Source organism: Oncorhynchus nerka, linkage group LG4, assembly GCF_034236695.1.
Source record: "Oncorhynchus nerka isolate Pitt River linkage group LG4, Oner_Uvic_2.0, whole genome shotgun sequence".
In the NCBI taxonomy this organism is placed as follows: domain Eukaryota; kingdom Metazoa; phylum Chordata; class Actinopteri; order Salmoniformes; family Salmonidae; genus Oncorhynchus; species Oncorhynchus nerka.
This window is the reverse complement of record NC_088399.1, coordinates 17,596,961-17,619,385: the sequence shown is the minus strand read 5'-3', so window position 1 is coordinate 17,619,385 and position 22,425 is coordinate 17,596,961. Positions and strand designations below refer to the sequence as shown.

Sequence of the window (22,425 nt, the reverse complement as noted above, 5' to 3'; positions counted from 1 at the left end):
AATCTTTGCGATCAACAGTAACCTAGGCCAAGGCTCCTCTCTCGCTATGCTCACCAGCGTGGCAGGCCTGGACAATTTGGCCGGCTATAATTTTATTCATCGGCTTTTCATAAATGTTATCGTCCAAAAGCAGGCAATCACTGGCTAACGGAAACCCCGCACCCCAGTGGTTTTCCATAGCCCCCATGCACACACCGCGCTCTGTCGATTGTGCTAACTTAGTGGAGATTTAGCAGGAACCTGTCACTTTTTGGGAATCTAAAAGGAAAACAGACGGGGCTAAGCCCCCTTGTGGATCCGGGTACATCCTGCAGGAGTCGGTGTGTGTAGTGTAATGTGGTGTGTGTAGTGTAATGTGGTGTGTGTAGTGTAATGTGGTGTGGTGTAGTGTAAAAGACTAAACCTCATATTATGTGTAATGTTTCTGTAGCCGGAGAGGAGGGGAGGGGAGCAGACATAGCACTGGCTTGGGCTGACTAGGGGATGGGACAAGGCATGTGGGGAATGTGGAACTTCAGGGCTCCCTGTTTAGGCATGTCGGGGGGTGAAAAGGGGTATTCCTTCCTCCACTAATCCATTTCTGAATCTTAGTTGAAATAGTAAGCAGAGAAGGGTGTGTGAGCTCTCTCCCTCCTCTCTTCCTTTCCCAACCCCACTGCAGCCCTGTGACCGCTCACCCATCTCTCAGACACCTGTGTCACACAGTATGACACACAACCACGCACACACACTAGTCATCCCATCAGGCAGTGCGGCGGTTGGTTGCTTTTAGCCCCTCTAGGAAGTTTGTGGGCTTTCTGCTTGAGTACATCGGGCTTAGCCTGACCCACTTCCTCATGTCCTCGTCCTCTCCTGTTGCAACAGGCCGTCTGGAGGCTAGACCACGGCAGGGATTTCTCCTGGCCAGTCCTGCCCACTCAGAACATCTCATATGTGGAAGGATTCCCAGCTGATGCCCACTATCTCTCCATAGTCCTCATCTCTCTCAGCACTGACAGTGTGAGCTGAATGAACAGAGGAGGATTGTATAGTGAGTGACGGAGAGATGGGCTAGTAGTACTATCTTCTCTACAATGTGCTAAAGGTCATTTACTCATATCATCATCAGTGCTTGCTCACACTTAAGTAGTGCTGAAGTACTTGGCTGATCTGGGGCTGTATGTGCTTTGAGTATCTCTGTCTGAAGAGCTTTAGAGGCTCTCTCTCTATCTCCCGCTCTCTCTCTCTTCTCTCTGTCTTTCTGTCGCCCTCTCTTCCTCCCCCACCTCTCTGTCTTTCTCTCTCTCCACCACCAAACAACAGTGGTTCACATCATACAGAGCTACTACTGCCATAGGGCCTAGTGTTTATCTCCCTGGATCAGATGATATATGTATCTCTGCTCTCAGCTACTGTTAGATCTACTGACAGTATTTATATCAATACAGAAAAGGCCCTAAAGTCCATAAACAAGAGGAAAGATGGCTAAGAAAGTGGCACCATTTCAGAATAAGAGACAAGAAGGACAAGGGGTCATCTCATTTTTCACCTCTCATTCATTTTCCTGCCATGTAGCTGACGTATGGACATTTCTGTCAGTTTGTAGTTTCGGTTCGGTTCGCTTGAATTCCATGTTCTGGTTCACTTTTTTAGGACAATGTAAACTCAAAGCTCTCCAGGTTCGATTGTCATTATTCCTGTACCTCACACTAGACTACTGCAACACCATTTCCCCTGCCATAAACACTCACATTGGTGACACAAAAGAGAAGGGGAAAAAAAATTGGGTATTGATTAATGATTGTCAAGGACGCACAGACATTTTTAGTTCAGATGATTTGTTTGCAATATATGTGATCTATATACAGTACCAGTCACAGGTTTGGACCCACCTACTTATTCAATGGTTTTTCTTTCTTTTGACATTTTCTACATTGTATATGGCAATAAACCCTTGAATGAGTAGGTGTGTCCACACTTTTGACTGGTACTGTATATGTGATCTATAGGCTAAGAGCTTCATAAACTGCTTATGATTGTGGGGTTTGAATAGTGTGAGAAGGCTATATTTGGTGAGAATCACAGCATAAGGTTGTATAAACAACCATAGGGTATAAACATAAATTCTAGCTCTTAAAGGAGCAGTAGCCTACCTTGGGTGTACAATTTTCATTTATTCGGCAGTTATTCTATTGCTATTTATTCTGTTACCAAACAAATTACAATTTATGTCTCATATTTTAACTGAATGCAATCTATTAGCTTCCAAAATGTAAGTAGGTATATCTAGCTGTCCGATAACACATTCTGGTGTAAAGACTTGTCCTGCACTTTATTAAAACCCAGCCTGCTTGAGTGAATGTTGGAAAAACATATTGGTTCCTTTATAAACATAGCAATGTGAATGCAAAGAGGACTTCTGCATGGTGCAGCTTTAAAAACCTGCTGGATGTAAAATATTGTGCGCTGTAGCTGGGAAAAAATATATATATGTATCTCTGCATGACAAGATAATGATGTTTGTTTCCAACATTAGGGCTGTTTTCCTAAAGAAGTCAAATCTTGCCACGATACGAGTATCGCGATAATTGTCCCAGCCCTAATTTCTATTTGTTTGTGATGCTTTAGTTAGTCTGCTTTTCTCAGGTGACCTGCTGCAAGCCCAGTCTCTCTCTCACTTGAAGTGGGTGCGTGTCATGCATCTCATTTCTGTGTATGTGTGCATTGTGAGCCTGGCGATCCTAGGTTAGTCAGCATGTTGCATACCCAGGCAGCTCATGGCTGTGAATCCGGGTAGAGAGGATGGGAGGGAGCCGGCGGGGGGAGGGGCAGGAAATAGTGGCAGTGACCTGGCTGGCGTCAGGGGGGACGGAACAGGAGCGGTACCCAGGCTGGAATGACACACAACCAGGCCACACACACCGCACGCACACGCACGCACATTCATCCATCCATCCATCCAGCTAGAACAGTAGAAAACGTGACCACGTGACAGGGCCTACTGACTGGAGGTCATGTGACAGAAATTCTATAATAACCATAATTCTATCCTTGGCTCTGTGGACATCATGGCGTGAAGGAGTTTAGGCCTACATGTATGGTCTGTCTGTCTGAGAGAGTGTGCTTGTTGTTTATGCTAGCATTTGGGTCACAGCCTCGGTAGTAAAAGCTCTCTGCAAAGGCTTGTGAGCCATTTGACTGCAGTCCAGTTGGTTCATTCTTTCTTGTATTTGAGTCTTTTTGTTGAGTCAGGATGAATAGCCTCATGAATAACCTAGAAAGGTGTGTGTGTGTGTGTGTGTGTGTGTGTGTGTACAGGACAATTGAATGATCCAGTACCAAGGCACCGTGCTGTCCCCATGGACACCCATACTGAGCTGGTGGCGTGCCAAGTGTTCCCATAAACTAATATCCCCCCCCATAAACTAATATCCCCCCCCCCCCCACTGATCCATATCAATAGAAGGATGAACATTCAAGAGAATACAAAGACCCTCAAAAGGATCTGTCTTCAAAAGTACATTTTACATGGATTCTATGTAGGAGTACACACACAATGCTTGGGAAGCCCACTGCGCTTGGGAGCATTCAATCCAATTAATGTAACTTTATTGGGAGCATGTCGAAAAGGGTAAAGTCCTTTGGAACTTTAGTTTCATCCCTGCTATGGAATATAAATCGTTGCCAGATAATCTGACCTAGTGTTTTTCCAGTCAGTTGCATATGGATTGGTTATAGGCCCAGGAGGCTTGATGTTAATTGCTGGGCTGGTTGAATATGCTGAATAGGTTATACAGGACACAAGCAGGTCTTTTGTTTGTAACACCAGGCTATTCTCTTTGTGTGTGTGTGGAGAGATGCATAGATTTCATGTGTTTTGTGTATTTGTTTTTTTCCTCACCTCCGGGCCCCCGTGGTGTAGTATGTTAATACAGTTTGTGCCTTGCACCATTCAACCATGTAATCAACACGCCGTTTGTGAGAAATGACACTCCCCAAGGCAGAGAGAGGGAGAGCGATCGCAACTTTTGTTGTCTCCATACTTAGTTGAACAGAGGAGGCATTGAGGCATGTCTAAGGTCAATGTTTATGTGTGCCCCACACAATGTACACACAAGCCCTTATCCTAGCCTTTTCCTTACTGTCAAAGTGCTGCTGTCCTACATTTTACACAGAATGGCTCCTCTGAGTCTGAATAGGTGTTTAAGCATGTTTCTTAAGACTGTCTTGATGATAATATAATAGGCCTGTATTACCCTAAAGCACAGGTCTCATGGTTCCACTCTTCCAAGGAAGACCTTTGATTAAATGGGATCATTGGAGTCCTAACGCAGTGTATTGGAATGTAATTAGTGGGCTATGGCTCATTCAGTGTTTGTACAACATGTAGCTTAAGTTACTTATTTTATTAACCTTATAAAGTTCTGTGGCGGTGGTTTCCTGATGTCAAATAATATAATATTCAAGAGCTTTTAATTTCCTGTTTTAGAGTAGGGGTGTGAAAGTTTAGACAATCCAACTTTTTAAAGGAAGTCGGGATCCTTATTGTTAGGAAAAATCCTTAACCGGAAACTGCCACAAAGATTAATTCTCAGTGCACTTATCACAAAACATTATTTTTCATGTTATATCCTAGCTAGACAATAGGCTATAAAGGCCTGGGGAAAGTTGTGTGAACTTTAGGCTACTTTGGTGAATTTGTGAGGCATCAAGACAAGACATTGCGAGATACAGAGTACTAAGATATTGTTTGTCTGCCCCCCTCTTCTCTCCCTTGCGCTGTTTCGGCTGCTCTTGCTTTTCACTAATGATGTGTGTTCAGTCTGTTGCGTGTTGAATATTCTAGCCTATTCATTGATGATAATCTTTGTTTTACTGAAGTTGCAAGACATTGCAAGCCCAAAAATGTAAAGATACAGCATTCCATTGCAAGATAGAGTTTTTAATAGGCCTAGTGCACGGTTTTGACTGTCTGTCTGGTGGCCTACCTGCATATGCAGTTGAAGTCTGAAGTTTGCATACACCTTAGCCAAACACATTTAAACTAAGTTTTTCACAATTCCTGACATTTAATCCTCATAAAAATTCCCTGTCTTAGGTCAGTTAGGATCATCACTTTATTTTAAGAATGTGAAATGTCAGAATAATAGTAGAATGATTTATTTAATATTTTATTTCTTTCATCACATTCCCAGTGGGTCAGAAGTTTACATACACTCAATTAAATCAAATCCAATTTTATTGGTCACATACACATGGTGTTAATGCGAGTGTAACAAAATGCTTGTACTTCTAGTTCTGACCATGCAGTAATATCTAACAAGTAATCTAACAATTTCACAACAACTAGATTATACACACAAGTGTAAAGGAATTAATAAGAATATGTACATATAAATATATGGATGAGCGATGGCTGAACGGCATAGGCAAGATGCAGTAGATGGTATAGAGTACAGTATATACATATGAGATGAGTAAAGTAGGGTATGTAAACATTATATAAAGTGGCATATTATACTGCATGGCATAGTGTGGAAATGATAATAAAAATACAGGAAATTTAGAAATTGATGGAGTTGGATTGAACAGTATAAATGGAAAAGCCCCATTTTAAAATAAATTATTTGTGTTTCCATCCTACTACGTATTTAGAACTTTTATTATTCAAGAACCGGTTTCCTTCTTCTCCGGCAACTGAGTTAGGAAGGACGCTTTTATCTTTGTAGTGACTGGGTGTATAGATACACCACCCAAAGTGTAATTAATAACTTCAATGTCTGCTTTTTAAAAATTTGTACCCATCTACCAATAGTTGCCCTTCTTTGCAAGGCATTGGAAAAACTCCCTGGTCTTTTGTGGTTGAGTGTTGGAAATTCACTGCTTGACTGAGGGACCTTACAATTATCTGTATGTGTGGGGTACAGAGATAATGTAGTCATTCAAAAATCTTGTTAACCTGTTAGTCCTATAGGGGCATTATTTCATTTTTGGATAAAAAGACGTGCCCGTTTTAAGCGCAATATTTTGTCACGAAAAGATGCTCGACTATGCTTGGAATTGATAGTTTTGGAAAGAAGACACTCTCTTACGTTTCCAGAACTGCAAAGATTTTCACTGTGAGTGCCTTATAACAAAAGCTTCAGGCAAAACCAAGATGTTTGAGCGACCAGGAAATGAACAGGATTTCTGAAGCTACGTTTTCCATGATCGCCTTATATGGCTGTGAATGCGACAGGAATGAACGGACACTTTCTAGCGTTTCCCCAAGGTGTCTGCAGCATTGTGACGTATTTGTAGGCATATCATTGGAAGATTGACCGCTTCCACACGATGTCGCCAGTGCTGGCATTTTGAGCAGACTTAATCCTTGGTTCTATTACGTTTTACCCTTTCCTGTTTCAGTTTGTCAACAGGAAGTTATTAAAATGGGAAAGATGGCCGTTGATTTCCAGACTAGCTGCTATCGAATACAAATCGCCCCGTGATGAATTGTATAGCTAATTAACGTTTATTAATACCTAAAGTTGGTTTAGAAAAGTAGTTTGAAGTGTTTTGTAAAAGTATATAGGCACCTTTTGTCATTTTAAAAAGTGACGTTGTGTCTTGGAAAACGGAATATTCCTGGATCAGACCGGTCTTCAGAAAATGACATTTTGGCTATACAATGACGGATTTAATCGGGAAAAAGACCCAACTGGGATGTTTATGGGATATATAGGAGTGCCAAGAAAGAAGCTTGTCAACGGTAATGAATGTTTTATATTTTATTTCAGCGTTTTGGGTAGCGACGGATAACGCAAAATCTGTCGTTTTAGGTGACGTTGCAGTATTTTGAGGGTGCATGGTATCAGATAATAGCTTCTCATGCTTTCCCCGAAAAGCATTTTACAAATCTGACTTGGTGGATAGATTCACAACGAGTGTAGCTTTAATTCAGTATATTGTATGTCAATTTTAATGAAAGTTTGAGGTTTATCAACCTCTATAGGTGGCGCTCTTGAACATTTCCGCTGATTGTGGTCCCCACTTCGGTACCACGTCCTTAAGAAGTTTTAAGTGACTTGTTAAGCACATGTTTACTCCTGAATTTAGGCTTACCATAAGAAAGGGGTCGAATACTTATTGACTAAAGACATTTCAGCTTAAAATGTTGTATTTATTTGTACAAATTTCAACAATGAAATTATTCCACTTTTACATTATGGGGTATTGTGTATAGGCCAGTAACAAAAAAAAATCTAATTGTAATCTGCAACAAAATGTGGGAAAAGTCGGGGCCTCCTGAGTGGCGCAGTGGTCTAAGGCTCTGCATCGCAGTGCTAGAGGCATCACAACAGGTGACACAGGGTTTGATCCCGGGCTGTGTTGCAGCCAGCCGCGACCGGGAGACCAATGAGGGTTTGTCCGGCTGGGATGTCCTTGTCCCATCACGCTCTAGCGACTCCTTGTGGCGGCCGGGCGCATGCACGCTGACTTCGGTCGCCAGCTGTACAGTGTTTCCTCCGACACATTGGTGTGGCTGGCTTCCGGGTTAAGCAAGCAGTGTGTCAGGAAGCAGTGCGGCTGGGGGGGGTTGTGTTTCGGATGACGCGTGGCTCTTGACCTTCGCCTCTCCTGATTCCATACGAGAGTTGCAGTGATGGGACAAGACTGTAACTACCAATAGGATATCACGAAATCGTGGAGAAAAATAAAAAGGGGTAATAAAATAAAAAGTCAGAACCGTCCAGAGTAGTGATTTGTAGGGGTCCAGATTTTTCAGCTCTTTCAGAACATCAGCTGACTGGATTTGAGAGAAGGAGAAATGGGGAAGGCTTGGGTGAGTTGCTGTGGGGGGTACAGTTCTGTTGACCGGGGTAGGAGTAGCCAGGTGGAAAGCATGGCCAGCTGTAGAAAAATTCTTATTGAAATTCTCAATTATAGTGGATGTATCGGTGGTGACATAGTTTCCTATCCTCAGTGTAGTGGGCAACTGGGAGGAGGTGTTCTTATTCTCCATGGACTTTACGGTGTCCCAGAACTTTTTTGAGTTTGTGTTGCCGGAAGCAAATTTCTGCTTGAAAAAGCTAGCTAGCCATGGCTTTTCTAACTGCCTGTGTATATTGGTTTCTAACTTCCCTGAAAAGTTGCATATCACGGGGGCTGTTCGATGCTAATGCAGAACGCCATAGGATGTTTTTGTGTTGGTTAAGGGCAGTCAGGTCTGGAGAGAACCAAGGGCGTGCCCGTGTTTATGGCTTTGGAGTGGTACCTGGTAGGTTCATTGATAATTTGTGTGAGATTGAAGGTATCAAGCTTAGATTGTAGGATTGCTGAGGTGTTCCAGTTTAGGTCACCTAGCAGCACGAGCTCTGAAGATAGATGGGGGGGCAATCAGTTCACATATGGTGTCCAGAGCACAGCCAGGGGCAGAGGGTGGTCTATAACAGGTGGCAACGGTGAAATACTTGTTTTTAGAGAGGTGGGTTTCTAAAGGTAGAAATTCAAATTGTTTGGCTACAGACCTGGATAGTAGGACAGAACTCTGCAGGCTATTTCTGCAGTAGATTGCAACACCGCCCCATTTGGCTGTTCTATCTTGTCTGAAAATGTTGTAGTTAGGGATGGAAATTTCAGCGTTTTTGGTGGTCTTCCTAAGCCAGGATTCAGACACGGCTAGGACATCCGGGTTGGCAGAGTGTGCTAAAGCTTTATTAAATACATTTAGGAAGGAGGCTTCTAATGTTAACATGCATGAAACCAAGGCTATTACGGTTACAGAAGCCACCATTAAAGAGCGCCTGGGGAATGGGAGTGGAGCTAGGCTCGGCAGGGCCTGGATTCACCTCTACATCACCAGAGGAGGAGTAGGGTAAGGGTACGGCTAAAAGCTATGAGAATTGGTTTTCTAGGACGTCCAGAACGAACAGTAAAAGGAGGTTTCTGGGGGGCGATAAAATAGCTTCAAGGTATAATATACAGACAAAGGAATGGTAGGATGTGAATACAGTGGAGGTAAACCTAGGCATTGAGTGATGATGAGAGAGATATTGTCTCTAGAAACATTGAAACCAGGTAATGTCATCGCATGTGTGGGTGGTCGAACTGAAAGGTTGGATAAGGTATAATGAGCAGGGCTAGAGGCTCTACAGTGAAATAAACACTAACCAGAACAGCAATGGACAAGGCATATTGACATTAAGGAGAGGCATGCTTAGCCGAGTGATCATAAGGGTCCAGTGAGTAGTGAAGTTGGTTGGGGTCACGGCGATTCAGACAGCTAGCCGGGCCATCGGTAGCAAGCTGACAGAGGATGGAGGTCTGTTTTTAACCACCTCGTGCATTTCCGGCGGTAGATTAGTGGGGTTCCGTGTGGTAGAGGGGACCAACCCAATTGGCAAAATAGATATACATGTAGTTATAGTGACCTAAGAAAACTGTCCGAGAGACCTATTCAGATAGCTGACGAATAGCGGGGTTCAGGTAATGTCGCAACGGAGGGGCCAGTTGGATAACTCCCTCGGGCAGATAACGTCGGTAGTCAAATCAAATCAAATCAAATTTATTTATATAGCCCTTCGTACATCAGCTGATATCTCAAAGTGCTGTACAGAAACCCAGCCTAAAACCCCAAACAGCAAACAATGCAGGTGTAAAAGTCCAGTCGTGAAGGCCCGGTGGGGCTCTGCGTCGGCAGTAAAACGGGTCCGGATAGGTGATTATAGCCCAGGAGTGGCTGATGGAACTCTTCAGCTGGCTAGCTCCGGAATAATTGAAAATGTATCCTTCTCTACTATATGGGAGTGGATGGGGAGTGCTTGGTCCCTGGAGTCCCAAAGTGGTGTATACTGACGCCACACCCCTTAACACAATCTGACTTCCTGTCTGCCCCAGTGCTCCTTCCTGTGGCTCATTGTTCTGGAGCGTGGCTCGAAACGGAAGCCCTACAGGAAAAACCCCACCAATCACTGGACAGGACCCAGTCCTCCATGATCCCTGCCAAGCCTACCCCAATATGAGGCAACACATGTATAGACATCAAAACAATGGCGATGCATAAAATCATTCACTCAGCATTCAACTTTTTGGGGGGTCTCACACGTGCCTTGAGAAGTCTTGCATTCCATTCCAATTCTCTGTAGGTTTCTTATTTTAAACTTCACATCTGTTACTCAGTGAGGTCTTCATCTGCGACTAGAACAGCTTGAGTCTAACTGCAAATAGCAGCCTCTGTTCTGCCAGGTCACACGGCACTATTTCAGTAATATACTTCATATATCCTGTAGGGTATCATGATACCCGTATCGCGATACTACTATACCTGATTTTCCTTGGCAAAAAGGAAAACACAAAGCAGACTAAACTCTTTGGTCCTTTAAAAACCCACTGTATGTGACATATAGTGTGCTTTAGCTTGGAAAAGAAACATGGGATTCTGGGTGACATCAGGCTGCTTGTTACCAGCTTTAGGACTGTTTTCCTCAGGAAATTCAGTACACGTCATGTTTTGTTTCTTTGCCATGATACCTTGGAGTATCACAATACTGTTATCGTGACAACCCTTAGTATCCTGAATTATAATTCATTTAGCCATGAATATCTATACTACATGTCAGGTCTATGAATTATGTGGTACACCTGTGATGGTAGCATTCCAGTTCTATCCATTTCTAAGAAGAGTAGTATGTTTATGAAGTTCTAGTGATAGCAGATGCTGCTCTCGTAACCACACTACATCTAGCTGGGTTAATTTTCAGCTGACAGACTTCCCTCCCTCGGCCTGCAACATTTCAGATGCGGGAGTACGACTGCAACAGCTGATTTATCATCTCAATAGTCAGAAATAAGAGTCTCGTTATGTCAGTCGCTTAGTGAAGCTGTTATTAATGCTACTTATCGTGGGCTTTTAATTATGCACGTTTCTAAGTCACTTGTGTTTTTATACAGTGACACACATACACACACGCACACACACACACACACGCACACACACACACACACACACACACACACACACACACACACACAGAGAGAGAGTCTGTAGCTCCCCGAAGAAGAGAACACTCACCAGGAAGTGATCAGTAACTCTCTTAGTCATTCACCATGCATCATTTCTGCTAATATGTGCTTTGAGGAAATGAAGGGAGTCACACTTTAAGCGAATGATTCACTCTCATTTAATCACCACCCAATCCTCTCTACTGCTTTTTAGCTGATGCTCTCTCTCCATCTCTCTTCTCTGTGTTGCTCTTTCTCTCTGTTTTTTCACTTGCTCTCCTTCCCTTCTTTCAGTATATTGCTCTCTCTCGCTCTCTCTCGCTCTTGCTCTCTCTCGCTCTCTCCCGCTCTCTTCCGCTCTCTGTGTGTGAGGGCTGCTTTGTACTCTTCCCATTACTTAACAGCTGGCACTGAGACCTCTGTGACTTACTGCTGTCATTTAGCCTAGCAACCTCCAATTCCACACATACACTTCCGTTGAACATTCGAGCCCGACTGATAAATCGGTTGACTGATATTATCGTCCGATGTTAGCCTTTCACAGAAATATTTGTATCGGTCTTTATTCCACAGATAAAGGGCCAATTTTATTATATACAGAGGGGCAAAAAAGTATTTAGTCAGCCACCAATTGTGTAAGTTCTCCCACTTAAAAAGATGAGAGGCCTGTAATTTTCATCATAGGTACACTTCAACTATGACAGACAAAATTAGAAAAAAAAAATCTAGAAAATCACATTGTAGGATTTTTAATGAATTTATTTGCAAATTATGGTGGAAAATAAGTATTTGGTCACCTACAAACAACCAAGATTTCTGGTCTCTCAGTCCTCTTCTTTAAAAGGTCCTCTGTCCTCCACTCGTTACCTGTATTAATGGCACCTATTTGAACTTGTTATCAGTATAAAAGACACCTGTCCACAACCTCAAACAGTCACACTCCAAACTCCACTATGGCCAAGACCAAAGAGCTGTCAAAGGACACCAGAAACAAAATTGTAGACCTGCACCAGGCTGGGAAGACTGAATCTGCAATAGGTAAGCAGCTTGTTTTGAAGAAATCAACTGTGGGAGCAAATATTAGGAAATGGAAGACATACAAGACCACTGATAATCTCCCTCGATCTGGGGCTCCATGCAAGATCTCACCCCGTGAGGTTAAACTACAGTTGAAGTCGGAAGTTTACATACACTTAGGTTGGAGTCATTAAAACTCATTTTCAACCACTCCACAAATTTCTTGTCCTAACTGACTTGCCAAAACTATACTTTGTTAACATCTACTTTGTGCATGACAAATTTGCATCATAATTTTTCAAACATTTGTTTACAGACAGATTATTTCACTTATAATTCACTGTATCACAATTCCAGTGGGTCAGAAGTTTACGTACACTAAGTTGACTGTGCCTTTAAACAGCTTGGAAATTCTAGAAAATTATGTTGTGGTTTTAGAAGCTTCTGATAATAATTTGAGTCAATTGGAGGTGTATCTGTGGATGTATTTCAAGGCCTACCTTCAAACTCAGGCCTCTTTGCTTGATATCATATAATATAATGATAATAATTATATAATTCATGCCTTACCTTTGAAGAGCTTCTTCTGTTGGCACACCAATATGTCCCATAAACATTAAAAAAAATGGTCCTTTTGTTAGATTTATTCCGTCGTTATTTCTCCAAAATGCCAATTTATTTGGCGCGTTTGATCCAGAAAAACACCGGTTCCAACTCGTGCAACATGACTACAAAATATCTAATAAGTTACCTGTAATCTTTGTCCAAACATTTCAAACAACTTTCCTAATACAACTTTTGATAATATTTTTTAAATGTAAATAATCAATATAATTTAAAGCGGGATAAACTGCGTTCAATAGCGGATAAAAACAAAGTGGAGTGAGCTTTCAGGTCGCGCTCCCCAACCACAACAGTACACTAGACTCGACCCTCATTCTGAACAGCCCTACTTCTTCATTTCTCAAAGGAAAAACATCAACCAATTTCTAAAGAATGTTGAAATCCAGTGGAAGCGATAGGAACTGCAAGCAAGTGCCTTACAAATCTAGATCCACATTGAAAACACTTTCACCTCAAACTTTTCTTGGATGGTTTATGTCCTCTGGGTTTTGCCTGCCAAATAGGTTCTGTTATACTCAGACATCATTAAAACAGTTTGTGTTTTCTATCCAAATCTACTAATAATATGCATATTCTAGCTTCTAGACCTGAGTAGCAGGCAGTTTACTTTGGGCACACTTTTCATCCGGACGTGAAAATACCGCCCCCTTACAGACGGTAGGCAATTAAGGTCACAGTTATGAAAACTTAGGACACTAAAGAGGCCTTTCTACAGACTCTGAAAAACACCAAAAGAAAGATGCCCAGGGTCCCTGCTCATCTGCGTGAATGTGCCTTAGGTGAGACGCCTAAGACAGAGCGGACATCTGATCATCCTCACAGTGGCAGACCACGTATAACAACACCTGCACAGGATCGGTACATCCGAACATCACACCTGTGGGACAGGTACAGGATGGCGGCGACAACAACTGTCCGAGTTACACCAGGAACGCACAATCCCTCCATCAGTACTCAGACTGTCCGCAATAGGCTGAGAGAGGCTGGACTGAAGGCTTGTAGGCCTGTTGTAAGGCAGGTCCTCACCAGACATCACAGGCAACAACGTCGCCCATGGGCACAAACCCACCGTCGCTAGACCAGACAGGACTGGCAAAAAGTGCTCTTCACCAACGAGTCACGGTTTAGTCTCACCAGGGGTGATGGTCAGATTCACGTTTATTGTCGAAGGAATGAGCGTTACACTGAGGCCTGTACTCTGGAGCGGTTCTACTATAGAATAGGCTGTGCTGCAGCAAATGTAGAGCCAACCTGTCACAAGAAAACAAGTTGCCATGATGAGATGATAGGTCTACATGCATTGTGAACTGCGCTCCATACTGAAATGGGCTGTCTGTCCCCAGCCTGAGTGTTGATGATTGATCATGTAGAGAGAAGGCCGTAGAGAAGCCACATTTAGACATTGCGTATAATTTAACAGTTCCATTTCACGTCATGCTGTTCATACAAATCATTTTTTATAATTTATCGGCTTCTTGCAGTTATTTGTCCCGGGACAAGGGAGTGGTTTTGGGCGGTAAATCTCGATAACCGATTTCCTGCCATTCAACCCTGGAATGCTGTTACGTGTAAATGAGTGAAGAGGTGTGGAGTCAGGCGCAGAGAGCAAAGGATGTGGGAAAAACAACACGCTTTAATGTCCTGGAAACATAACATGTACAAAAGTGGAAACACAAATGAACAGAAATATAAACGGACAGCGTGAAACCCAAATGCCAACAAAAATACACTCAAACAAAGAAACAGGAGAACAAGCCCGCACGAAACAGAAGCGGGCTGAACAGACTATATATAACCCTATCCTAACAACCAAACAAGAAACAGGTGATACCAATTAGACAGAACTAAACGAACACAGAACAACGGATCAGCGATAGCTAGTAGACCGGCGACGACGACCGCCGAGCGCCACCCGAACAAGAAGGGGAGTCACCTTCGGTAATATTCGTGACAGTACCCCCTCCTGACGCGCAGCTCCCGCGCGCCGACGCGGCCTCGGGACGACCCGGGGGCCGAGGCGCTGGGCGATCCGGACGGAGGCGATGGAATTCACTCAACATAGATGGGTCTAGAATATCCCTCACCGGGACCCAGCACCTCTCCTCCGGACCGTACCCCTCCCAGTCAACGAGGTACTGCAAGCCTCTCACCCGGCGTCTCGAGTCCAGAATAGCTCGTATCTTGTACGCCGGGGACCCCTCGATGTCCAGAGGGGGCGGAGGAACCTCCGGAACCTCATCTTCCTGCATAGGACCAGCTACCACCGGCCTGAGAAGAGACACATGAAATGAGGGGTTATTACGATAATACGAAGGAAGTAATAATCGATAACAAACCTCATTTATTCTCCTCAGGACTTTAAATGGCCCTATACACTGCGGACCCAGCTTCCGGCAGGGCAAGCGGAGAGGCAGGTTTCGGGTCGAGAGCCAGACCCTGTCCCCAGGTGCAAACACGGGGGCCTCACTGCGGTGACGGTCAGCGCTCTTCTTCTGCCTTATACTCGCTTGGCGTAATGACTCTTGGACCGCCCTCACGGTGCCAGGACTGGCTGGTACCCCAACACGCACTCAAATGGTGACATGTTGGTAGAGGAGTGGTTTAATGAGTTCTGGGCTATTTCTGCCCAGGGAATATATCTCGCCCACTCCCCTGGCCGGTCATGGCAATACGACCGCAGAAACCTACCCACCTCCTGGTTAACTCTCTCCACCTGACCATTACTCTCCGGGTGATACCCTGAGGTCAGGCTGACCGAGACCCCCAGACGTTCCATAAATGCCCTCCAAACACGGGAGATAAATTGGGGGCCCCAATCAGAAACTATATCCTCGGGCACCCCGTAGTGCCGGAAGACATGGGTGAAAAGAGCTTCCGCAGTCTGTAGGGCCGTAGGGAGACCGGGCAATGGGATAAGACGGCAGGACTTAGAGAACCGATCCACAACGACCAGGATTGTAGTGTTACCCTGAGAGGGGGGAGGTCAGTAAGAAAATCTAACGAAAGATGGGTCCACGGCCGTTGTGGAACGGGAAGAGGTTGTAATTTACCTCTTGGCAGGTGTCTAGGAGCCTTACTCTGGGCGCACACCGAACAGGAGGAAACATAGAATCGCACATCCCTCCTCAAAGTGGGCCACCAGTACTTCCTCTCAAGACCTCGCACTGTCCTATAAATACCTGGGTGACCCGCCGAGGGTAGACAATGAGCCCATCGAATCAATTGATCACGGACAGCCAGCGGCACGTACCTACGACCCTCCGGACACTGTGGAGGCGCAGGTTCCCCCCTTAGCGCCCGCTCGATGTCTGCGTCCACATCCCATACTACTGGTGCCACCAGCTTAGCTGCCGGAATGATGGGAGTAGGATCGATGGACCTGTCCTCAGTGTCATAGAGTCTTGACAGCGCGTCAGCCTTAGTGTTGAGGGAACCTAGTCTATACGATATAGTGAAACGAAATCTGGTGAAAAACATGGCCCACCTTGCCTGACGAGGATTCATTCTCGTAGCTGATCGGATATACTCCAGGTTACGATGGTCAGTCCAGATAAGGAAAGGGTGCTTAGCCCCCTCAAGCCAGTGTCTCCACACCTTCAGGGCCTCAACCATAGCCAACAACTCCCTATCCCCACATCATAATTCCGCTCCGCTGGCCCGAATTTCTTTGAAAAAAAGGCACAGGGGCGGAGTTTCGGAGGCACACCCGAACGCTGTGAGAGCACCGCTCCAACCCCAGCCTCGGATGCGTCCACCTCTACTATAAACGCCAAAGAAGGGTCCGGATGTGCCAACACCGGCGCCTCAGTAAACATCGCCTTCAACTTATGAAAAGCTCCGTTCGCCTCTGCTGACCACTGCAAACGTGCCGGCCCCCCCTTCAGCAGTGAGGTAATAGGGGCAGCTACCTGACCAAAACCCCGGATAAACCTCCGGTAGTAATTGGCAAATCCCAAGAACCGCTGCACCTCCTTTACCGTGGTCGGAGTCGGCCAATTACGCACGGCCTTTATGCGGTCAACCTCCATTACCAAACCAGAGCTGGAAATGCGATAACCCAGGAAGGAAACTGATTGTTTGGAAAACTCACATTTCTCCGCCTTCACATACAGGTCATGCTCCAGCAGTCGTCTAAGAACCTTGCGCACAAGAGATACATGCTCAGTGCGTATAGCAGAGTAGATCAAAATATCGTCAATATACACCACTACACCCTGTCCGTGCAGGTCTCTGAGTATTTCATCCACAAAGGATTGAAATATAGCTGGAGCATTCTTTAAACCGTATGGCATGACGAGGTACTCATAATGGCCCGACGTAGTGCTAAATGCAGTTTTCCACTCATCTCCCTCCCGAATACGCACCAAATTATAAGCACTCCTGAGATCCAGTTTAGTGAAGAACTGCGCTCCGTGAAATGATTCCACTGCCGTAGCAATGAGAGGTAGTGGGTAACTAAAACCCACTGTGATGGAATTTAGACCTCTATAATCAATACACGGACGTAAACCACCATCTTTTTTCTTCACAAAAAATAAACTTGAAGAGACAGGTGACATGGAGGGCTGAATGTACCCCTGTCCCAGAGCCTCGGTGATATAAGTTTCCATAGCCACCTTCTCCTCCTGGGACAAAGGATACACATGACTCCTGGGGAGTGCAGCGTTACCCTGGAGATTTATCACGCAATCCCCCTGCCTATGGGGTGGTAATTGGGTCGCTTTCTTTTTACTGAAAACGATAGCCAAATCGTCATACTCAGCTGGAATGCGCACGGTGGAAACCTGGTCTGGACTCTCCACCGTTGTCGCACCGATGGAAACCCCTACACACCTGCCTGAACACTCATCAGACCACCCCTGTAGAGTTCCCTGTTTCCACGAAATCGTAGGATTATGAATAGCTAGCCAGGGAATCCCCAGAACAACTGGAAACGCAGGTGAATCGATAAGGAACAAACTAATTCGCTCCTTGTGATTCCCCTGCGTAATCATCTCCAACGAAATTGTGGCTTTCTTTACCAGCCCTGACCCTAATGGTCGACTATCTAAAGAGTGCACGGGAAAAGGGGGGTCTACTTTTACTAACGGAATCCTCAACCTCTGAGCGAGTCCGCGATCTATAAAGTTTCCAGCTGCGCCTGAATCTACCAGTGCCTTATGCTGGAGAGAAGGAGAATAATTAAGGAAACAAATTAATAGGAACATGTGACCAACAGGAAACTCTGGGAGAGTGTGGTGCTTACTCACCTGGGGTGACCGATGAGTGTTCTGCCTGCCCTCACGATTCCCAGATGAATTCCTCCAGCACCGACCAGACGTGTGCCCTCTCCGGCCACAACTGGTACAGGAGGAGCTTCCTCCTCCGATCTCCCTTGACGCAGTCCCTCCTAGCTCCATCGGGATAGGGGCAGGATGATCAGGAGGTAGAACTGACAGGACCCTTTCAGAACGTCCACGAGCAGCTAGCAGATGGTCCAACCGGATCGACAGGTCTATCAGTCCATCCAGGCTAAGCGTAGTATCCCGACAGGCCAGCTCCCTACGGACGTCCTCTCTCAGGCTACACCTGTAATGGTCTATCAGGGCCCTGTCGTTCCACCCTGCTCCCGCAGCCAAGGTCCGGAACTCCAGCGCGAAGTCCTGCTCGCTCTTCGTCCCCTGTCTAAGATGGAACAATCTCTCACCCGCCGCTCGACCTTCTGGAGGGTGATCGAACACGGCCCTGAAACGGCGGATGAACTCCGGGTAGTTGTCCTTCGCTGAGTCGGGCCCGTTCCAGACCGCATTAGCCCACTCCAGGGCTCTACCGGTCAGGCAGGTGATGAGGACCCCTACTCTCTCCTCCTCCGAGGGGGCCAGCCGAACGGTGGCCATGTAGAGGTCTAATTGCAGCAGGAATCCCTGGCACCCCGTCGCTGCTCCATCGTAATTCCTCGGAGGCGTCATGTCCAGAGCGCTGGAACCGGATCCAGATGGGGGAGATGGTAGAGTTGCTGGTAGGAGGGTCGGTGGGGTAGTAGTAGGGAAACCATTCCTCTCCCAACGATCCATCCTCTCCATCATCTGATCCATCGCTGATCCTAGGCGATGGAGGATGGACGTGTGATGTTGAACTCACTCTTCCATAGTGGGAAGAGGAGTGGTCGCTGCTCCTGCTGACTCCATAGAAGGTGCAGGCTTCTGTTACGTGTAAATGAGTGAAGAGGTGTGGAGTCAGGCGCAGAGAGCAAAGGATGTGGGAAAAACAACACGCTTTAATGTCCTGGAAACATAACATGTACAAAAGTGGAAACACAAATGAACAGAAATATAAACGGACAGCGTGAAACCCAAATGCCAACAAAAATACACTCAAACAAAGAAACAGGAGAACAAGCCCGCACGAAACAGAAGCGGGCTGAACAGACTATATATAACCCTATCCTAACAACCAAACAAGAAACAGGTGATACCAATTAGACAGAACTAAACGAACACAGAACAACGGATCAGCGATAGCTAGTAGACCGGCGACGACGACCGCCGAGCGCCACCCGAACAAGAAGGGGAGTCACCTTCGGTAAATATTCGTGACAAATGCTTGTGTTTTTTGTTGTTGACTGGAGGAAAAAGAGACAACACACTGAATGGAGGCCTATGTTGTTTTCCCCTAGTGGTTCTGCAGTGATGATGGTCCACAACCAGATGTCTGTCACTACCATAGATGTCAAGTCTGGATCTATTAATATGGTCACTATATTGTACAGGGGATTACATCAGCTAAAAGAGCAGCTCTGTCTAGCCTCCATCTCTTTCTCTCTCTCCTGTCTCTCTTCTGTCATTCTCTCTTTTATAACAGGGCTATTTAGTATTTATCTCCTACCTCTGTCTGTCTGTGTGTGTACAGCGCAGAGATGGAGTTAGAGGGAGGGGGGAGGTTCTCCAGGGAGGAGAGTAACAGGAAGCACTCTCTTCTCTCCCAAATATCTTCAACACTCCGGCAGCGGCTTGGGGAAACTCCGCTGAATGACTCTGCTATTATGAAGCTGCTGGCAATTATGCAACATAAATTGATTTTCATCTCTCCATCTCTTCTCCCACTAACCAGCCTATTCTCAATGGACAGTGGCGATTGGAGTGTGTGTGCATGTTTTCGTGTGTGTCTATCTGTCCGCTCCTGAATGCGTGTGTGTCTGCACCCACGTGCTTGCGTGCGTGCGTTTGTGTGTGTGTACTCCCGATCTGCCTGGCCTCTCAGAGATGGGAGCGACCAGCAGCAATGTTATCAGCCGAGGGAAGTCTGTGGACAGACAGTGGAAATGAGAATGTGATAAGACCTGATAGCATCACTGTTGCACCCTCAGCTGAACACAGACAGATAGGCCTACACTGCCTGCTGGGCCAATGCTAGTACAACCGCTAGGACCTTCTGCACTGACAGAAACACTGCTACTGCAATGCCATTTTGTCAGGGTTGTGATCATTTGATTGGCACTGTCTCTTATTGATCTCCCTCAGACTCTTATGGTTTCTCTATTTTAGCCTGGGCTGTGTTCATTCGGGTGAAGCATTAGAAATTTCTCCCCATTTCTGTCTGTTTCAAAATGTTTCCTTTCATTTTGTGCTGGGTTTTTCCATGGTTTTTGCTTTAGCCTACTTCTCTGACATTCACTGTGGTGCCAAAGTCCTACATATCTACCAGGCTACTTCTATTTCCCCTCTCTGCCATTCTTTCTCCTCAGACTGACGTCTCATCTCTCTCTTCCTCTCCTCCTCAGACTCGCAGCGCTCCCACCTCTCCTCCTTCACCATGAAGCTGATGGACAAGTTCCACTCTCCCAAGATCAAGAGGACGCCATCGAAGAAGGCCAAGCAGTTGCAGGTCGAACCAGTGGTCAAGAGCCAAGAGAAACCCGTCAACAAGGTGTGTGTGTGTGTAGAGTCGTCTAGAGGTCGACCGATTAATCGAAATGGCCGATTAATTAGAGCCAATTTCAAGTTTTCATAACAATCGGAAATTGAATTTTTGGACGCCGATTTGGCAGATTAGTTTTTTTAACACCTTTATTTAACTAGGCAAGTCAGTTAAGAAAATATTCTTATTTTCAAAGACGGCCTAGGTACAGTGAGTTAACTGCCTTGTTCAGGGGCAGAACAACATATTTTTACCTTGTCAGCTCAGGGATTCAGTCTTGCAACCTTACAGTTAACTAGTCCAACGCTCTAACCACCTGCCTCACGAGGAGCCCGCCTGTTACGCGAATGCAGTAAGACGCCAAGGTAAGTTGCTAGCTAGCATTAAACTTATCTTATAAAAAACAATCAATCATAATCACTAATCACTAATATCATCAACACATGGTTGATGATATTACTAGTTTATCTAGCGTGTCCTGTGTTATAATCGATGCGGTGCGCATTCGTGAAAAATGACTGTCGTTGCTCCAACATGTACCTAATCATAAACGTCAATGCCTTTCTTAACATCAATACACAGAAGTATATACATTGCTCAAAAAAATAAAGGGAACACTTAAACAACACAATGTAACTCCAAGTCAATCACACTTCTGTGAAATCAAACTGTCCACTTAGCAAGCAACACTGATTGACAATACATTTCACATGCTGTTGTGCAAATGGAATAGATAACAGGTGGAAATTATAGGCAATTAGCAAGACACCCCCAATAAAGGAGTGGTTCTGCAGGTGATAACCACAGACCACTTCTCAGTTCCTATGCTTCCTGGCTGATGTTTTGGTCACTTTTGAATTCTGGCGGTGCTTTCACTCTAGCGGTAGCATGAGACTGAGTCTACAACCCACACAAGTGGCTCAGGTAGTGCAGCTCATCCAGGATGGCACATCAATGCGAACTGTGGCAAGAAGGTTTGCTGTGTCTGTCAGCGTAGTGTCCAGAGCATGGAGGCGCTACCAGGAGACAGGCCAGTACATAAGGAGACGTGGAGGAGTCCGTAGGAGGGCAACAACCCAGCAGCAGGACCGCTACCTCCGCCTTTGTGCAAGGAGGAGCAGGAGGAGCACTGCCAGTGCCCTGCAAAATGACCTCCAGCAGGCCACAAATGTTCATGTGTCTGCTCAAACGGTCAGAAACAGACTCCATGAGGGTGGTATGAGGGCCCGACGTCCACAGGTGGGGGTTGTGCTTACAGCCCAACACCGTGCAGGACGTTTGGCATTTGCCAGAGAACACCAAGATTGGTAAATTCGCCACTGGCGCCCTGTGCTCTTCACAGATGAAAGCAGATTCACACTGAGCACGTGACAGACGTGACAGAGTCTGGAGACGCCATGGAGAACATTCTGCTGCCTGCAACATCCTCCAGCATGACCGGTTTGGCGGTGGGTTAGTCATGGTGTGGGGTGGCATTTCTTTGGGGGGCCGCACAGCCCTCCATGTGCTCGCCCAGAGGTAGCCTGACTGCCATTAGGTACCGAGATGAGCTCCTCAGACCCCTTGTGAGACCATATGCTGGTGCGGTTGGCCCTGGGTTCCTCTGAATGCAAGACGATGCTAGACCTCATGGCTGGAGTGTGTCAGCAGTTCCTGCAAGAGGAAGGCATTGATGCTATGGACTGGCCCACCCATTCCCCAGACCTGAATCCAATTGAGCACATCTGGGACATCATGTCTCGCTCCATCCACCAACGCCACGTTGCACCACAGACTGTCCAGGAGTTGGCGGATGCTTTAGTCCAGGTCGGGGAGGAGATCCCTCAGGAGACCAACCGCCACCTCATCAGGAGCATGCCCAGGCGTTGTAGGGAGGTCATACAGGCACGTGGAGGCCACACACACTACTGAGCCTCATTTTGACTTGTT

At 45.8% G+C, this 22,425-nt stretch overlaps 1 protein-coding gene across 5 annotated transcripts in view; it reads left to right on the top strand.

The window, feature by feature from the left end:
* rapgef1b (Rap guanine nucleotide exchange factor (GEF) 1b) overlaps nt 1-22,425 on the top strand; it is an 82,861-nt gene that overhangs the window by 16,002 nt on the left and 44,434 nt on the right. For all 5 annotated transcript variants that reach the window (XM_065017294.1, XM_065017291.1, XM_065017292.1 and 2 more), the window contains exon 2: nt 20,360-20,505. In XM_065017294.1, coding sequence (XP_064873366.1) covers nt 20,360-20,505 — 146 coding nt within the window. The remainder of the gene's footprint in view (nt 1-20,359; nt 20,506-22,425) is intronic.